The sequence below is a fragment of the Gallus gallus genome, chromosome 1 (genome assembly GCF_016699485.2).
Source record: "Gallus gallus isolate bGalGal1 chromosome 1, bGalGal1.mat.broiler.GRCg7b, whole genome shotgun sequence".
Taxonomy (NCBI): domain Eukaryota; kingdom Metazoa; phylum Chordata; class Aves; order Galliformes; family Phasianidae; genus Gallus; species Gallus gallus.
This window is the reverse complement of record NC_052532.1, coordinates 50,814,282-50,831,858: the sequence shown is the minus strand read 5'-3', so window position 1 is coordinate 50,831,858 and position 17,577 is coordinate 50,814,282. Positions and strand designations below refer to the sequence as shown.

The following is a 17,577-nucleotide window of genomic DNA, read 5'->3' as shown; positions in this document are numbered from 1 at the left end:
AAGCCCTGTAGCAGGTTTTTGCCTCTCGTCGGGCTCAGATAACCAAAACCCACACCTTGCTTCTCCTCTTCTTCTCCACCCAGATACAGAATAAGCAGCCACAGAACGTCGGGGCTGAGGTCTCACTGAGGATGGAAATCAAATATTTATTCCCATTCTTGATTTCCTGCCTCTCAACTAGTTTTTAATCTCTCCGTAATGACTTCATTTCCTTAAGAGCCTTATTCGGAGGAGTTTGCCATAAGCCTTTAAAATGCCTGGGTAAATGATAGCCTTCCCATGTCCCCCGCTCAGCCCGATTGCCTCCAAACCCCCAGGAGAGAGCCTTAAGTGAGAGCTGCAGTTGTGTCCTGGCATGACATACCCACAGAGTGACTGGGGATATACTGGGTATGGGTCAGCATCCCCACCACCCCCCTCAATAAAGGCACCTGGGGAGGGCTGCAGCTCTGTGCCTCGGTTTCCCCACATATCAGTCCTGTCCCTGCTTGGCAGGATGGAAACCACCAAGAGGGGATGAGCATCCTGCAGCCCCGAGCTCCCAGAACTCTGCTGCCTCCTTCCAGGCATACACCCAGCACCCATTGGGACTTTTGCCTTCTTTTTCCACCAGGTTTGCAGCCCCACGAGGCTCCGACAGACACGCCACGTTTATTGCCCACAGCCAGCGTTACAAAAGAAATGTCCCAACACGACACGGCCACGCGCAAGCGAGAGACTGGGGGGTGGGGGGGTGGCATGAAGATCACAGTGTTTCCCACTCGGCACAGGGGCTGTGCTGCGTCCCCACTGCATCCCCCCCACCCTGGTGGGCTGTCCCCTCTGCCCCCTGGTCCCCGAGCAGGTGGTGCAAAGTGGGACATGTTGAGCTTGGAGGAGTGCTGGAAGCTGGACATCACACTGTGAGACCCCCCGAAAACCCCCCCGGCATAGATATATTGAGACACCAGCATGGAAACATCGCATCCTCAGGCACTCTGCAAGGCCACCAGCATTCCCAACCGCAGCCAGCTCAAAGCAGGGGCCAAAGCACAGCTTGAGGCCAGCACCCCTGCAAGCAGCTCAGCCCCAAAAGGCTGGGGGGGCAATGGGGCACACCTCTCCCCTTGCCCCTTTTCCTCACTTTTGCTTCATTTCCTCCACCCCAACCAGGGCTGGGTGCATGAGGACGAGTCTCTGCCCCTCTTCCCCTCCCTTCTGTGGCACAGGGAAGGCTTAAAATAAAATAAATAGATCCCCCTCACAGGGCTCTTTTCATCCTATGGGGGGAGGAAGGTGTCAGAGAATGGCTGATGGGGAAGAGGGGCTCAGAAGGAGCAGGCTCACAAAACCAGACATCGGGGTGATGAAAATAAAGAAGTGCAGGGGATGTCCCACTCCCAGCCCCCACATGTCCCCAGTGCCCAGGGCCCAAAACAAAACAGGGCAAGGTGAGGGGCAGGAGGGGCGAGGGGCTGCCGTGGGACCTCCCCTGAAGGCCTCGAACATCGCCCCATCATGGGGTGGTGGTGGTGGTGAGAGGGTCTCGTTGATCTGGGAGGGTCGGAAGGGCAGCCTGGAGCTGAGGGTGCCATTCATGCCTTCCTCCCCTCGTCGCAGGCAGTGAAGGCTGCCTTGCTGGCCCCTCCAAAGACCTCGACAGCCTGGTCGTCCCACTGGATGACGTTGCCTTGCAGGCGCGAGGTACAGTTGGCCAAGGCCAGGATCTCCGCCGGAGCCAGCATGTGGTCCCACACAGCGAAGTGGGCCAGCTCCCCCACAAAGGCCTGCGTGGCATCGAAGCGGCCGCCCAGCGTGTCCTGGGGATGGGAGCAGAGCAGGGACAAGGGGATGAGTTGGGGAGAGGGAAGGATTCGTGTGGGGGTGGAGGTGAAGAGGGACGGGAGAGGGAAGAGGAAAAGAGTTGGAGAACAAGAAGCCCACCTGGGTGTTGGATGAGCAGGCAGGGAGCCCCCACATCTGAGCCCCACAGCCCCCACCCCGGGCACCATTTGGGGCTGCCCCTCCCCAAACTCCATTTGGGAATGCCCCCACCCGTAGTGATCTGTAGGTTGCAGCAGATACCTGCTCCTGGCCCAGGATGATGACGCCCTGTGGCTTGATGGCGTGCCAGGAGGCCAGGTTCTCACCGGAGCCCCGCTGCTCACCGTCCTGGTACGCTGACCACTTGCCATCGCGAGTGGTCCATGCCACGCAGACGTGGTGCCAGGCCTTGTCCTTCAGGCTCAGCGGCAGCTGGGCAACCTGTGGGTAGAAAGCAAGAGAATGGAACTCAGTGGGGCTGCCAGTGGGCCCCAGTGTACCCCACTGAGAGACTCAGAACTGCCGCTTCTCTCCGTCAAAACCCGTCAGGCAGAGCTGTCCTCCCCACGCCCTTCCTCCTTGGGGGTCCCCCATGCCACCTCCCATGGAAGTCACTTAGGATCACAGAATCACAGAAGGGCTTTGGGTTGGAATGGCCATTGAAGACCATTCATTTCCTACCCCTGCCTCGGGCAGGGCTGCCAGCCACCAGGTCAGGCTGCCCAGGGCCCCGTCCAACCTGGCCTTGAGCACCTCCAGAGATGGGGAATCAACCTCCAAGGATGGGGATGGAGGGAACGTGGGAAGGCTGGGCTGACCTTGTCGTTGATGAGCAGCTCCAGGGGGTTGCTGCCCCACTCCAGCAGCACGATCTCGTTGGCTTGGGTGGGGACAGAGTAGGAGAAAGGGGTGCCGAGCCCCGACAAGGCCTTGGACTTCAGCCACAGGCAGATGGTGAAGGCATAGAGCTCTGGCAGGCTCTTCTTCATGCGGGCGTACATGTAGTTGTTCTGCACCGGGATAGTCACCTTGAAGGCATCAGGAGGATTGTAGCCTGGAGCTCCTGCACGCCAAAGATGGGAGGAGAGACGAGGAGGGTGAGGACTGAGGGTGCCCATCCCGTGCTCCTCTAGGTTTGCCCTTGGGGTCAGCGTCAGCCCGCCTCACCTTGGTCCCCCTTGGGCAGCACTCACCGTGCTCCAGCTCCGCCACTCGGTTCTGCAGGGCGCTGAGCTCCTTCTCGATGTCGTGCTGCTGCTGGCTGCGGTCGGTGTTGGCGGCGTGCCGCTCCTTCTGCAGGGCGAGGATCTTGGCCAGGAGCTGCTCCTCCAGCTGCTCCATCTTGCTGTGCAGCGCATCGCGGGCGAGCGCGGGGGCGGTGGGCGCTGACCCATTGGGGCGGGATGGCAGCTCCTGCTGTGCTCGGCCGCGGGATGAAATTCAACATCATGTCAGCATGGAAGGTTAAATCACGCCACGTCAACCCACGACACCATGCGGAGCCCGGGGACCACGTCAACCCATGACACCGTGGGGACCACAAGCCAGGATCTTGCCCAAGGGCTTTGTCCCATCAGCCTCTGGTACAAAATGGGGTTGGCCACGTTGGTTGCTCTCAATGACTTTTGGGAGCTCAGGTCGCCCTGCTGCTCGCTTGCTGTTGCGGCACGGCTGAGCAATCCTCTTAGCCCAGCTCAGCCCATGTGCGTGGGCGCGTGCACACGTGCCAGGTCAGCAGGTAGCTCTCCATCAATGTAAGCCGGCATCACCCATCTGCTGGCAAAGCCCCAGCTACCAGGACGTGTGCCAAGAGGAACGGGGTCAGCAGCGGCACTCGGGGACACCTCCAGTCCCCAAGGCTGATGGCAGTGACTCCCCCTGCCTTGTCCACACCTCCCTGTAGCTGAGCCAGGCTTGGGCAGGCAGGATGTGGCCGCCACGGATGGGAACGGCAGGGGGAAGTAGCAGGGAGAGGAAGCGAGGAGATGGTGTTGGCGTGAGCACAAATGGACCTGGACCAGGCGGGAGCACGCTGAGGCTGGAAATGAGGAGATGCTGCCGAGTGCCAGCGAAGCTCTGGGCTCTGGAAGAGCCTCTAGCAGGGACAGCCAAGGCAAAACCCCTCTGTGGGTTTTGCAATGAAAACCAAAGTGAAAAGCAAAACAACAATGGTGGGGGTGCATGGGGGGCAGCTCCATCATCCACCTTTGTCCAGGGATGCTCTTGCAGAGAGCAAAACCTCTCCAGGAGGGAAGATTGCAGGTGGAACCCGCAGCTCCGATCACCCCATCCCTGGGGCCAAGCACCCCAGTGGGACGTGGGGCCATCTCAGCCCCCCAGCTCCCAGCCTGCGCTGCGTCTCCACAAGCACCTCCAAGCACGCTTCTCCCCAGTTCTTTGCGAAACTCTTAATTATAGCCGTACAGCTGTTATTTACCAATGTGGGGAGGGCTCCCATCTGCCGCCGCGGTGCGGGCAGCCGGGGAGTGGGCAGCGGGCGCGGGGGAGGTGCGTGGCACACATTGGCCACCAGAGCTGGCAAAAAGATTGAAGGCTGCCAGGTAAGAGCTCAGCGCGTGAAATGTCAGCGGCTGCGGGGGGTGTCGGGCGGTACTCATTGTTGGGCACAACGCACTTTCATTTATGTAAGGGGATCAGAGCCCTCATTTACTAATGCATTGGCAAATCTGCTCCCCACGGCTTCCCCCCCGTGCCGCATTCAACTAAGTGGGGAGAGCAGGGCTGGGGACAGATGCCCACTGTGGGGCCCACTTGTGTGCCCGTCCATGTTGGCACAGCACCCCGTGCCCCCACCACCGTGCCACAAGGGATGGGGGTTTCCTTTGGAGGAGCCAATCTAACAGCAGCACGTCTCCATCACCCTTTGGTCTTGCTTGGGGCTGTCAGTGTTTGGGTGCCCATAGCCATCGCGTTGCTGCCAACAGCCAGAGCACCACTCCCAGGCTGGCCCCCCAAGGAGACGTCCTCCATCCACGCCTCTCCATTTCAATCTTGTTATGTCTTACGAGGCCCAGACTGCACTGATGACCCTTTGTCATCCCCTTGCCTGAACCCTCTGTGGTTAATGAAGTTCAAGCGGCACTGGCTCTCAAGGTGCCACCGTGCACAGGACGGCAATGGGAACCAGGTGGGATGGTGTTGAGGTTGATGTGAAGCTCCTGGCAGGTGGCTGTGGCCCCAGCAGACCTCGGGGTCAACACACTGTCCCTGGAGCAATGGCACATCTGGGGGAAATAACCCAAGAAAAGCAGCCCCCACGTGCCCAAAGCTTGCCCACTTCGCCCCGTTGCATCCATTCTCTCAACGTGGGCACTTCTCCCTGCCAGCCCCCAGGTAAATCGAGGAGTCCCACCAGGGTTTTTGTGGCCGCTGAACCCATCCCAACCCCAAGGAATGGACGCTGACCCCAGGATGGGCTGACACCATGGCAGAGATGCTCGGGGAAGCAGGTGTGGGTTGGGCTCTTTCCCATCTCTCCAAGCCCACCGGGTAGGGGGGCTACGCTCACACTTTCCATTGCAAGGAACCCCGTTTATGGCCATGATGGGGCCGAGCAGGAGGGCAGCATCTGGACACGGTCCACGGTTCCCACATTGGGCAGCGGCTGGTCAGGAAGTGATGCTCGGGGCCACCCGCTATGGGGGGAATGGGCTGGGAGGCAAAGGGCGAGCAGTGAGGGACCCCCCAACCCCTGAGCGGGGACCGCGGCGCAGGGAAGGGGATCAGCGAAGACCTTCCCAAAGCCCCCAGGGGTGGTGGGAACATCGGGTGGGGAAAGAGCACGTTTCGGGGGGGTGGGCTTGGGGGACCCCCCCCGGCCTCCCCACCTCGATCCGGTCGATGCGCTCCTGCAGGGCGCGGACGGCCTCCTCCAGCTCTCGCACGGCGGGCGGCTCGGCGGGGGGGTGCCCCATGGTGCCGGGCCGGGGGGCGGCGCGGAGCCCGGCGGCGGGGGGAGAAGAGTGGAGGCCGCCCTCGCAGCGGCTCAGCTTGCCCGTCAGCTCGCGGATGGTCTCCTGGTCCATTCGGATGCGCTCCTTCTGCTCCAGCGCCGTGCGGCGCAGCTGTGCCGCGGCGCTGCGCAGCGCCAGCAGCTCTTCGGGGCCGGCGGCGGCGGCGGGGCCGGGGGCGGCCGCGGGGCACTCGGCGCTCAGCGGAGTGCAGACGAAGCGGCTGAACAGCGGCGTCGAGCCGGTGAGGCGAGGCCCGGCGCTGGCCAGAGCCTCGGCGGGGCCGTGCAGGGCTCCCAGCCCCTTGTCGGCGGCGGGGAGCAGCGCGGCGGCGGCCGAGTCATTGTCGGCGGCGGTGGGAGCGGCGGGGGCGGCGGTGCCCGCCGGGTGGACGCTGGCGATGATGCAGATGATGGCCCCAAGGAAAGCCAGCATGCCCGCCGCCAGCAGCACCGCCAGAAACTTCAGGGTGGCAGCGGCGTGGGGGGCCCGAGCCCGCGGACGGCGAGAAAACAAAGCGGGGACGGAGGGAGGGAGGGAGGGAGGGAAGGAGGAAGGGATGGGAGGATGGATGGATGGATGGAAGGATGGATGAAGGGACGGGCAGCAGCCGGAGGGACAGACGCTACCGGCAGCAGCAGCACCGGCTCCGGGCCCCGCCGCGCCGCGCTTATATCAGCCGGAGCCGCACGCGCCGCCCCCGCCGCCGCCGGGCCGCCCCCACCGCTCCGCCGGGAACGGGAGCGGCAGCGCCGGCACTGCCCTCGGTGCGAAGCGCCGTGCGGCCGTCCGGGAGGGAGGCGTGGGGCTGCCCGGGGAGCGGGTGCACGCAGCCGGCCCTCTCTTCCCATCCGTCATATGAATGGGGCGCCTCAGGCACCTGCTTGCTCCTTGCTCAGTACCCGAGTGCACAGCACAGCGCATCAAGGAGAATCGTAGAACCACTAAGGCAGGAAAAGACCTCTAAGATCATCCAGCCCGACCGCCAGCCCGTCCCCACCGTGCCCACTGACCACGTCCTCAGTGCCACATCCACACGGCTCTGGAACACCTCCAGGGACGGTGACTGCACCACCTCCCTGTGCAGCCTGTGCCACTGCAGCACCACTCCTTCTGAGAAGTTTTCTCTACTATCCAACCTGAACCTCCCCTGGTGCAACTTGAGGCCATTACTTCTCATCCTAAATGAGCAGTGAGGAGGAAGCAATCAGCTCAATTACCTCACACCCAGCCCCAAACCCCACACTGCGGTGGAAAGGCTCCTAACCCTAACCTTAACCTAACCCACTTCTCCATGGAGCCATGGCACATAAACATGGCAGAGCCACAGTGCTCAGTAGCAACGACAACTTCAGCCTGGAGTAAGCAGTTCAGGCATCTCTGCATCTGCAATCAGTGCCCAAATGGCATCTCCGGGGGGCAGGCACCCCAAAAGGGCATGGATGTCCTAAGGGTGGGATGGGAAAAGGTGTTGGGGCCTCAGGCTGGGGATTTAGGAGGAAGTTTTTCACTCAGAGGGTGGTGACGCACTGGAACAGGTTGCCCAAGGAGGCTGTGGATGTTCCATCCCTGGAGGCATTCAAGGCCAGGCTGGATGTGGCTCTGGGCAGCCTGGTCTGCTGGTTGGCCCTGCACAGAGCAGGGGGGTTGAAACTGGATGGTCACTGTGGTCCTTTTCAAACCAGGCCATTCAATGATATGATCCTATGGGATGATTTACGATTCTACGATTTACCCAACACAGTGCTCCCAGCTCAGCCAGGAGCCTTCAGCCCATCCTACACGCAGACCCGCAGTCTGCATGGTGCCCAATCCCTCTATTTCCAGCTCTCACGTTCCCACCAACAGGGCTTGCATCACCTCCCACTGGTACAGATCTGCCTGCGCCTGCACAGTCAGGAAGAACCTCACTGGAGGTATCCCTGTGTCCAGCCCCAATGCGTGGGCCAAAGATGGCTCCACTGGCCGCTCCACTGGCATCGTGGCACATGGAGACACGGCCATCCCAATGGCACAACGCAAGCAGCACTGAGCCTTGGCCACTCTCTGGGTGGGCAGTGCTCCCTGCTCCCATTGAGCCAAAGCACGTCAGTGCTGGACAGCTGCCGCGCCACTATCAGAGCTGTGGATGCACCGCGTGGCCCTTCCAGGAACGACCCAACTCTTGGCATCCTCCGTGCATTCCTATGGGCTCCGGACCAACACAGCGCTGCGAGGCTGTGATTGAGCACATTAAGCGTTTCTTACAGTAACACAACAGCAGCTTTTGGAATGTAACAATTTATTGGGGTTATTTCATTTATTTTTTTTTTGGTCTTTTTTTTTCCTTTTTTTTAAATTTTTTTTTTGAATTTTTTTTTCTTTTTTTTTACTCCCCATTTCTGGCATCGATACAATATTCAAGAGCAGCAGAAAGAACAAAATGTACAAGAGAATACAAGAGTCATCAGCACAACCCCCACCCCCAAACCTGGAGCCAACCGCTTCCGTGCGGGGGCAGCGGGGAAGGGGCGATCCCATCGCCCCCCACTGTGCCCCCCACCCCCCTCCGCTCAGAGTTTAGCCAGCTGGGAACTGGATGGAACAGAAAACAACGAAGGCAAACGCTCTATTGAAAAATGGAAACTGCGAGACAAGAAAAACAAAGATATATAGATATACAATTCATCCGTGCACCGTTTTTTATATGCTTTTCTTTTTCCTCCAAAGTAATAATTAAAAATAAAAAGATACATATTTAGGTTTGTTTTAAATTAAACGACAACAGAGAAAAAAAAAAAATGACCGCCTTCACTCTATATGCTGAGTGAGGGAAGATAAGGAGATGGATGGGCTGCACTGGAGCCCCCAGCGCTCTGGGAGCAGCTCTGACCTTCTCTATGAGGAGGAGAAGGGCTCCGGTGCTGCCACAGCTCAGAATCTGTGGGGTTTCAGCCTATGCTTGGCACTGGGGAGGGCGAGAGGGAGAAATGGATGAGGCAGGGCCCTGTCCTTTGTCACCGCTGGGCGGCTATCTGTGCAGAAAGAAAACGAATGAAAAACAATCCTGAAATAGGGGCTCTGCCCGAGAGCATGGCCAGAGCCTGTGTGCTTCCCAGCAGGGCTGGGGGCAGAACCTCTCACTGCTGGGAGGAGAAAGCTGTATGGAAAGGAGAAAGAAGCCCAAGCCCTGCACAGATGGGGACCAAACCCCATGTGGGAAGGAAAGCAGAGGATGGATGGATGGGTGGATGGATGGATGGATGGATGAGCAAAGGGGGAACGGGCAAGGATGGAGACAGTCCGTCTCCTCCCATCTGTCCCTCCTGAAAAGAAACCATGTGCTCTGGGGAGTACCTTACAAAAAAAAAGTAATTAAAAAAATTAAAAATAAAGCCACTTATTTGCTCAAACCCACAGCATCGAGATGCTTGCTGGAGCCACATGGGACAGGAAGCACGGAGAAGGGCATTTCCAAAGCCATGCTCAGCCCTCCTCTGTCCCCCAGCAGAGCCCTGCGGCCCCTAATGCCCAGCCCCAAAGCCAGCCCTCGGCAGCACGGTGTGGAGGAGGGCGGTGGGGAGAAGGGGGTGGGGGGAGAGGGAAGGGGGCATTTCTTTTATAGATTTCTATATAAAAAAGTAAATAAGATCCCAGCTCTTGCACGATTATTGGGCTATTGAAAGATGCAGCAAAAAGCAAGCGACATTGGAGTAAAAGGATGCGCCAGGCAAGAAGGGAAAGGTCTCACTGGAAGGTGGGGAAGGGGAAAATCAGCACGTAGCCAGGCACGCACTCCAGGTTTGTTACACCTCCCTGGGGGGAGGATCCGCTCCCACTCTGCCCCATGGTAGGCAGGAGCGTGGGGACCTGGGGCAGCGTCCCTCAGCAGGGCAGAGCCCAGGGAAGACATTCCTGTCCCTGCCAGGAGGGATTGGGATGCAGCCACCTCCGAGCGCCGGGAGCTGCTGGAGCCTTCTCCGTGGAGAAGGGCTGGGAAAGGGAGTGGAATCCCTAGGAAGACTCAGCTCAGAGACAGCTCCTACCTGGTGAAGAGCAGGATTGGTGGTGTTTTGTTTTGCCTTTCAATTATTATTTCATAAATCTCCCTGGGAACTTCAGAAAGGGGAGACATGGAGAAATGCTCCCTTTTCTCTGCTGAAAACAAAACGCAATAGCGGCTCACCACAGCCTGCTCGTTTTCCATCCCAAAAAGGAGCTTGCATCTCTGTCTGCACGCCTCTCCGGTCCCGCTTTGCTCAGCGAGGAGAGCACGAGCCAGGAGGCGGCGGGTCCAAGCTGAAAGGTGTGGGAAGCACTGACAGAGCTCAGAGAGAAGAGAAAATCCCCAGGAGCAGCCCAGGCTGCGGGAGGCAGCAGTACGTCCATTGCCTTCCGCTGCTAAGCCAAGAGAAGTCCAGGTGAGAAAATCTGTCCCAGTGTCCCCTAGAGCTGGTGGCTTCCTTCTCCCCACACCAGATGAACACATGACCATCTCAGATGGGGAAGCCAGTGCACAACGGTGCACCTCCTTGCTTTGAAATGTTAGGACAACATTAGGACAACTCCAATAAGCTGGAGTGGAAGAATGTGGTCCCGCGCAAGCAAAACCCCGTCGGAGCCCTCCCCTCCCCAGAAAGAGCATGGAGAAGAGGGTGGGCATCTCAACCTCGGCAAAGCCTGAGTGCATGAGGCAGCTCCTTCACCTGCCCTGAGGACGTGGCGACAGTCAGCAATGGGACACACTGATGGGGCTGGGTTCTCTGTCCTGACATGGTGAATCCGGCAAGAAAACTGACATTCCCTACCCGACACTGGGAGAATCATAGGATGGCCTGGGTTGAAAAGGACCACAATGATCATCGAGTTTCAACCCCCCTGCTATGTGCAGGGTCGCCAACCAGCAGACCAGGCTGCCCAGAGCCACATCCAGCCTGGCCTTGAATGCCTCCAGGGATGGGGCATCCACAGCCTCCTTGGGCAACCTGTTCAGTGCGTCACCACCCTCTGAGTGAAAAACTTCCTCCTAATATCTAACCTAGACCTCTCCTGTCTCAGTTTAAAAGACCCTACGTAGGAGAGGTGCATCCCATTCCCAGATGAGTCCACCGCGCTACATCCTGCTCTGACAAGGTGAAGGGAGAAGAGAAGAGGCGGCGATCTGGCAGGAAAGTAACATGCTGACCCCAAATCTCAGCAGCTTGCTGTGCATGCAAATAAAGTCAACTGTTTCCATGTGGTGGGCCGGGAGCAGCCGCTGCTGAGGGCCGCTCGGCCGGAAAAAACCATTTGGAGACTCCACCTTAGCTCACAGGAGAGGAATGGGAGGGAAGGGAACTCCGACACGTGGGAAGCACGGGCGGAGGGGGGCTGCAGACAGACGGGGTTCCTCCAACACGCAACTCGCCTTCTCCGCTCGGAGATCGCTGCCAGTCCCAGAATGCCTTTCCCTCCGGTTCAAGCAACCAAACTCCATCCCAGACACACATGCTTCGATACTACAAAATACTCTTTTCTCTAAGGACCGCCTAATACCGCTACAGTTTGTGCAATCACCGCATTTATTATTCATTTTTAAACTCTCTCGCTCTCTCTCTCCCTGTAGAAATTTTTTTTTGAGCTTTTCTCTTTTTTTTATGCAAAACTAATCATTTCACTTTTTCCACTCCATCATAAAATCTCCTCTAAAAACACGACGACGAGATAACAAACATGGCACAGACACAGAGAAGATCTCCCTGTTTTTGTTTTTGTTTTTTTCCTAGGGTGTACGGGGAAGGGAAGGGGATACTTTCAAATGAACTCCTCCCCTCAACCTCACGCCCCTTTCCAAAGGGCGCGGATGGATCTTTCTTCCCATCTCCATTAAAGAGTGAGGACAAGAACTGAGGAGGAAGAGCGTAACCCACATGAATACGAAGGTCGGTTGGTCGGCCCCAAGCGGCGCGTCCACCCGAGGGCACTTGGAGACTTCCAGATAGCAGCCTCTACCTGGAAGCAGCACGGGATCTGTGTTCCAGACCCAGAGGTTCAGGGTTTGATTCCCACCTGGCGACGCGCCCGGGGAGCGACGCGTCGCGCAGGCGGTTGAGCTGTGTCTGCACGCTGGATGGCACTCCTTTCCTCCTCCGCAAAGAGGATCTACCGCACGAGTTCCCCCGCCACGACGGCACCCCTACCGCGACCCACCGTGTGCTCTTCAGACGGTCCCCTTTGCTTGTCACTCCGGAGAAAGGCAAAACCCCTTCAACTACGCAGTTCCTGCCCCCCGCCCCCAAAGAACACCATATAAGAGACACTGGAGAAAAGAAGTCTGCCAAGTGAACGCACCTTGGCCACAACACATCGAGAGTTTCCTATTAAAGTTCCCTTTTTATCTCCCACTTAAACGCTTCGATTTGTTTCAGAACCTCATTATCACAGAACAAAACACATCACCACATACACACCAAACAGCAACTGAACAACCTAAGGTGACAGGCCGGTTTGCATCCACCCCACAAAGCTCCTCTTATCCCACAGCCTCCAAATAGTTGTGGTTTCTTCTTGTCGTTGCTTAGAAGGGGAAAAAAAAAAGAGAAGCATCTCCTTGCTGCTTCCCCAAAGAGCTTTTCCCCAGGACTACGGACTGCTCGTCCTTGAAGCAGTGGATAGGCTATGCTCAAATAAGGGACCCCGGGTGTGCCAGGCACAGGAAAGATGCAAAAGTAAAGACACAAAGAATACAGGCAGGTATTAATACAGACACGCACACGAGTCCAACACGTTATAGGAAGCCTTAGCTTGGGTGAATGGATCGGGGAAGTCTCTTTCTCCCTGCCACTGGCTTCAGCTGTGAATGCAGCTGCATTCCCAAAGCACCCGCCGAGCTCTTAAAACGAGGGAAGAGAAAGGAAGAGGCGTGCCAAGGGTGGAGCACGCAGCACCCGGAGCCCCCTTGAACCCAACACAAATCCCACCTGTGGCGAGGCATGGCTGTGGGCAGGCAGCGAGGGTTTCACCGCACCGACTGAGGAGCTGCAATTAGAGAGGCTCTAATTACAGTCAGCGGTCGGTCAGCCCTTCTGCTGCCCCAGTTCTTTCCCACAGACCGCCTCGCTGCTGCCCTCAGACCACAAAATGACAGCTCCAGGCAGGAGAACTGCCCGGGGCAGTCAGCTGCCAGCGCCCTGTTCCTCATGCAGAAGCACCAAAGGGTCAGCTCCGCTCGTGTTCACCCGCTCAGCGCACAGTTGCAGGCCTCAGAGTGGGGAATTCTCTCCACCCTTTCCCACCTCTGCACCACAGATGTAGAAGTAAAACCCCCCTGCCCCAATCCCAGCAGTGGGGACACGGTCAGGAGGGGAGGCTCACCCACGGGTTGATCCATCAGCACCTTTTCCTCGCCCCTACAGCACAGCCACATGCAAGTAGAGAAGGGAGAGGAAGGAGCGGCATCTCACCATGACACTTAGGGTGGCACGGAGGTAAGCAAGCCAGAAGTGGCAGGTAGAGGAGAGAGCTCGTTTTGGGCATGACAAGAGCATCAGAGAAACAGCTGTGATCTCACTTGCTCCTACTTGCAAGGGCCAAGGAGAAGGAATGTCTGTATCAACCCAGAGGTGCTCTCAGAGAGAGCCAGCACACATGCTTATGATGTGAGAATAATTTCTTGTTAGCACCTTTGGTGGCAGTTGTAAGGGGCCATTTCAGATCCTGGAAAAACAGAGGGGAACACTCCTTCCAGGACACCTTAGACACAGAGAGGGGAGCAGGAGAGATGAGAGGGAGTGGGAAGAGCACACCACCCAACTTAGCACCCATCCTTCCCTCTGAGGGAGCAAAAAGGTTCAGGGGAAGCTTGCAGAGGAGGCAGGAGACCACCATCTCCTCCCAGACTGAAAGACGGGTGCTCCCACTCCCACCATAGAAGGGCTGGGGGGGGGGGGGGGGGAGGAGAGGGGACATTTGATGCCCTCTCCCCCAACAAGTGCAAGTGATGAATGCCGGGAGGAAGGTTTGGCTGGAGGCAGGCTCCCCTTCTCTCCCATTCCACCTGCAAAGCTGAGCATGCTGGAAGATGCAGGAGAAGAGGAGAAACCAGGCTGCCCGAAAGTGACCATACAACTGCCAAGGTAGCACCGATAGTTGCAGGAACAGAGAAGCCACCATGGGATGTTTGCTGCGTGGGGCTCTCCCAGCCACCCCAGCTTTGTCATGAGCACCTTGCAGCCATGACGCTTCACCTCCCACCCCTCTCCTCCTTGTGGGACATGTGGATCTGCCACTGCAGCACAGAGATGGCAGATCCAGGCCACGGGCCAAGGAAGGCAAGGACGGTAGGATCCAGGTCACGGCAGGGGAAAAATACAGGAACGGAAGAGACCGTGTGCACCTTGCAGGAGAAGGCTCAGGGGTGTGGGCCCCAGCCCTCCTTTCACCCACCTCTTGAGGGTCTGGAGCTCCTCTTTACTCAAAGATGGAAGGGGAAGGGGTGGAGGAGCAGCACCCCGCCACCCCACAGGCACACAGAAACACGCTCACCCCAAAGGCTCCGCCGCCAGTTGGACACCACCACATTCAAGGACAAACAACCACTCCTCGGCCCCACCACGGCCCACCCTGCCTCCTGACCCCCCCCACTGCAACGCTCTGGCCTCTGCACCAGAGGGACCGGACAGGAGGGGAGGAGAGGGGGAAGGGTGGCCGTGAGGGCAGAGGGACAGCGCAGGGGAGAAGGAGAGAACCAAGGACAGCCATTCACACCACGACTTCTCGCAGGTAGAGCCCCCACACCCCTGGAGCAGGGGGACCTGGCTGGCTCACTTGCTGCCGCCTCCCCCGCCACCCGCCGCTGCCACCTTCTCAAAATCCTCCGCGTTGCAGAACTCCTTGATGGTGACCGTGAGCAGGTTGCTGGTGACATCCGTGACCACCACGTTAGAGCAAGGGGACATCTCGGGACGCCAGTCGCCAGCCTCCAGCTCCGGGTCGGAAGAGGAAAGGGGCAAGGAGGGCGTCTGCCCCCCGCTGCAGCCTCCGGGGGGAGAACGCTTGCTGGTGGCAGCTGACTCAGGTGGGATGGAGAGGTCGAGGACCTCTGACTCGCGCCAGTCGGGGATGGCCGGGCTGAGGGTCTCGGGGAGCAGCTTCGGAGGGGAATCATCCGGGTCAGAGGAGGAGTGGGGTGCAGGCGACGGGCAGCCAGAGGAGCTGGAGCTGGGGGCATCGTACGGGGTGGAGCCCATCATAAGCCCACAGGAGGCTGCCTGGGAGCCTTCAGCCTCCCCCTTGCCCTCCAGAGAGGGGGCGGGCGCAGCGGACGGCTTATTGTAAAGCGAGAAGCCGCCAAACTTCATGTGGCGGATCTGAGTGCGGAGGACGCTCTCGCTGAACTTTTTGCTCTTACCGATGACGCGGTTTCGGGAAGGGATCTTGGGTCGAGCCAGGGCCCCGGCCCCGTTGGCCGGCTTCCCACCTTTGTCAATGACTTTGAGGTTGAGGATGATGCGGCTGCGCTTGGGCTCACGGGGTTTCACCTTGCGGTTGATGATGCGGACGGTCTCCGAGAAGGGTGAGACGGGGGGACGGATGCCGGCCCCACCGCCCACGTTACCACCATTCTGGGGGTCGGGACGGGGCAGGGGACGCCGGGACATGCGGTGGCATCGCCGGATGTCTTTCTTGAGCCGGTGCACTGCGGCGCTGGAGTGGAGCTTGGGAGATGAGGTGCTAGAACCAGGCTTGACAGAAAAGTGTACATCCCCAATGTGGAGGGCCTCCGCTTGGGCCCGAGCCTGCGGTGGTGGGGAGAGAGACAAAAACAGGGTCAGAGAGGTAGCCTAAGGGCAGCCAAATCTCAGGTCAGACACTGTTCACCTCACGCTGAAGAGAAATGCCATATCACATCTATACCCACATTAATGACAACCATGAATCCACGCCATCCTCCTACTGAATCCGCTGGTGAGTCAAGACAGAAATCTGCCCCTCTGAGCCTGCTCCACAGAAGGGATGAGCCAGCTCATCACTCCCCCTACATGCTCTCAGTGTCAGCTCCAACAGTACGAGCTCCCACTCTCAGCACCAAACAGCCCGTTTCATCCCCAGCCTGATGACGGTGGAGAGATGCCACCATCATGTGGTGACAAGCATGCTAAGGACTGCATGGGGTGATGGGGGTGGAATGTATGTGCTGTCTGGGACTATGAATTGTTGGGAGCTGTGGCACAGCCCCTGTACAAGCAAAAGAGGGATGTCCAGATCCTTTCCATGCAGCTAATTACTCCCCTGTTGGCACATAATTCCTCAAAGAGAAAACTGCCAGGCTCCAGCCATGTTACAAGCAATGTTTCCCAATGGTTGGTAATCCTCAGCACTGAGGGTTTGGCCACTGTTTAGTTAGCATCCTAAACTAAGTACCAGTCCAGAGAGGGAGGAGCTGCCCCGCATGCTCTGGGAATGAGCACGAGACAAGAAGGAGGCAAAGAGAACCACATCCAGGTAGCTCCTACAACCAGACTCGTCTGCTCCATCAAACAGGGTGGATGTGGGTCTTGAGGAACATGGAAGTGGGTGACGGTGATCAGATAAAGCCGTCTTAGCCAAGAGCAAGAACCCCAGAGATCTGGAGCTTAGTTTTCAAATAGAGACTGCGACCAACTTGCTTAACCCTATCCTGCAGTGCAAACAAGGTTGGCACTGCCTTGTCCTTTGGAACACCGTACTTCCACCTGCAGCCCACTCCTCACCTCAACAAAACCCTGTCTCTACGCCTCTCAGTGGTTCCTGGAAGCAGAAGTAGCCCACAGCTGGAGCTGGGATGAACCCCCTCTCCCATCATTACCCAGCTAGCAAGCATCTTCCTCCATCTCGTGGGCATGACAAGAACTGCAGTGCTACAGACAGCTGCCTTTCCTCCCCAACTTCTCTCTCCAATTGCCCCCTCGCAGAAGCCAAGATCCGGATGGCTGCCTGCCAGCTGAGAGCTTAAGTACTCCAACACCATCTCCTTTGTCACCCTGCAGGCTGTGCCTCCTACCGAAGGAACGCCTGGGGAAAAAAATGTTCTTGTCAAGACAGCAATCGAACAGATCTGAGCGAGGGGCCCAGGCGCGCTTTCCTTTCACACAATGAGCTCAGAGCCCTTTGCCCCTCGGCTCCCACCGAGGGCCCAGCAAGAGTCGCAGAAGACCCTGAACAAGCAGAGGACAGGGATGTGAAGACATTTTGTTCCTCCCTGGCTAACGTCAGGTTGTTCCCTGCAGTGCTATGTACATCCTGGCTTTAAAAGGACCGTGACCGAGAGGACTCCATCCACTGCTCTATGTGAAAATGCAGACCTAAGTCTCATCTGTGCCACACAGCTTCACACATCACTCTGTGCCCTGAACAGGACAGAAAACTGATAGTTAGATGCGATACAGCCTCCCCTGGCTCCCCAGTTTAAAGGAAGCAGTTACCAACAACCACAGTTGCTTTCTACACCCTGAATTCCTTGGTGGAGTACTCAACAACTGGGGGAAAAGAAAAATGGTAATGCTGGGACATTTGCCGCCTGGCCACTTCCAAAGTCCCACCAACGTTCTCTGCCTGTGCTCATTAATCACCCTCTGTCTTGCTTTGACTAAGAGACCTGTCTTTGTTTGGTGCTTACAGAGCAGCCAGCACAGACCAACGCACATGGCTGGGACTTTCCCAGTGCACCAGAACCACCGGGTCTCCTTTGTCTGCTGCGTGTCCGTGTTTCCAGTTACTCCCCGCATTCGTTAAATTCCAGCTTTTGTACTTTCTGAGCAGCCTACACAAACCATGGACTGCTTAGGCCAGGCTGTTAAGCAGCGGG

At 57.9% G+C, this 17,577-nt stretch overlaps 2 protein-coding genes across 4 annotated transcripts in view; both read right to left on the bottom strand.

Moving 5' to 3' along the window:
- Nucleotides 1-632: 632 nt before the first annotated feature.
- Nucleotides 633-7,754, bottom strand: NPTXR (neuronal pentraxin receptor). Its single transcript, XM_046903935.1, has 6 exons — nt 7,617-7,754; nt 5,652-6,443; nt 2,997-3,219; nt 2,622-2,866; nt 2,065-2,244; nt 633-1,799 (listed from the first exon to the last, which is right to left on the bottom strand). The coding sequence occupies exons 1-6, from the start codon at nt 7,752-7,754 to the stop codon at nt 1,575-1,577; spliced, it is 1,803 nt and encodes a 600-aa protein (XP_046759891.1). The 3' UTR covers nt 633-1,574.
- A 310-nt stretch (nt 7,755-8,064) lies between these two features.
- The window catches only part of CBX6 (chromobox 6), a 14,334-nt gene continuing 4,821 nt past the window's right edge, over nt 8,065-17,577 (bottom strand). For 2 of the 3 annotated variants that reach the window (XM_015288679.4, XM_046908049.1), the window contains one exon: nt 8,065-15,529. In XM_015288679.4, the coding sequence (XP_015144165.2) occupies nt 14,555-15,529 (975 nt within the window). In that variant the 3' untranslated portion in view covers nt 8,065-14,554. The remainder of the gene's footprint in view (nt 15,530-17,577) is intronic. The other variant, XM_015288685.4, reaches the window with a different exon arrangement.

Bases quoted from the DNA above. Each gene is read 5' to 3' on its own strand.
- NPTXR (XM_046903935.1), bottom strand. From the start codon at position 7,754: ATGCCAGTGGAGCGGCCAGTGGAGCCATCTTTGGCCCACGCATTGGGG. The intron at 2,245-2,621 runs GTCAGCCCAGCC...TTCTACCCACAG, and splicing joins AGCTGCTCATCAACGACAAG to GTTGCCCAGCTGCCGCTGAG. The intron at 1,800-2,064 runs GTATCTGCTGCA...TCCCATCCCCAG, and splicing joins TCATCCTGGGCCAGGAGCAG to GACACGCTGGGCGGCCGCTT.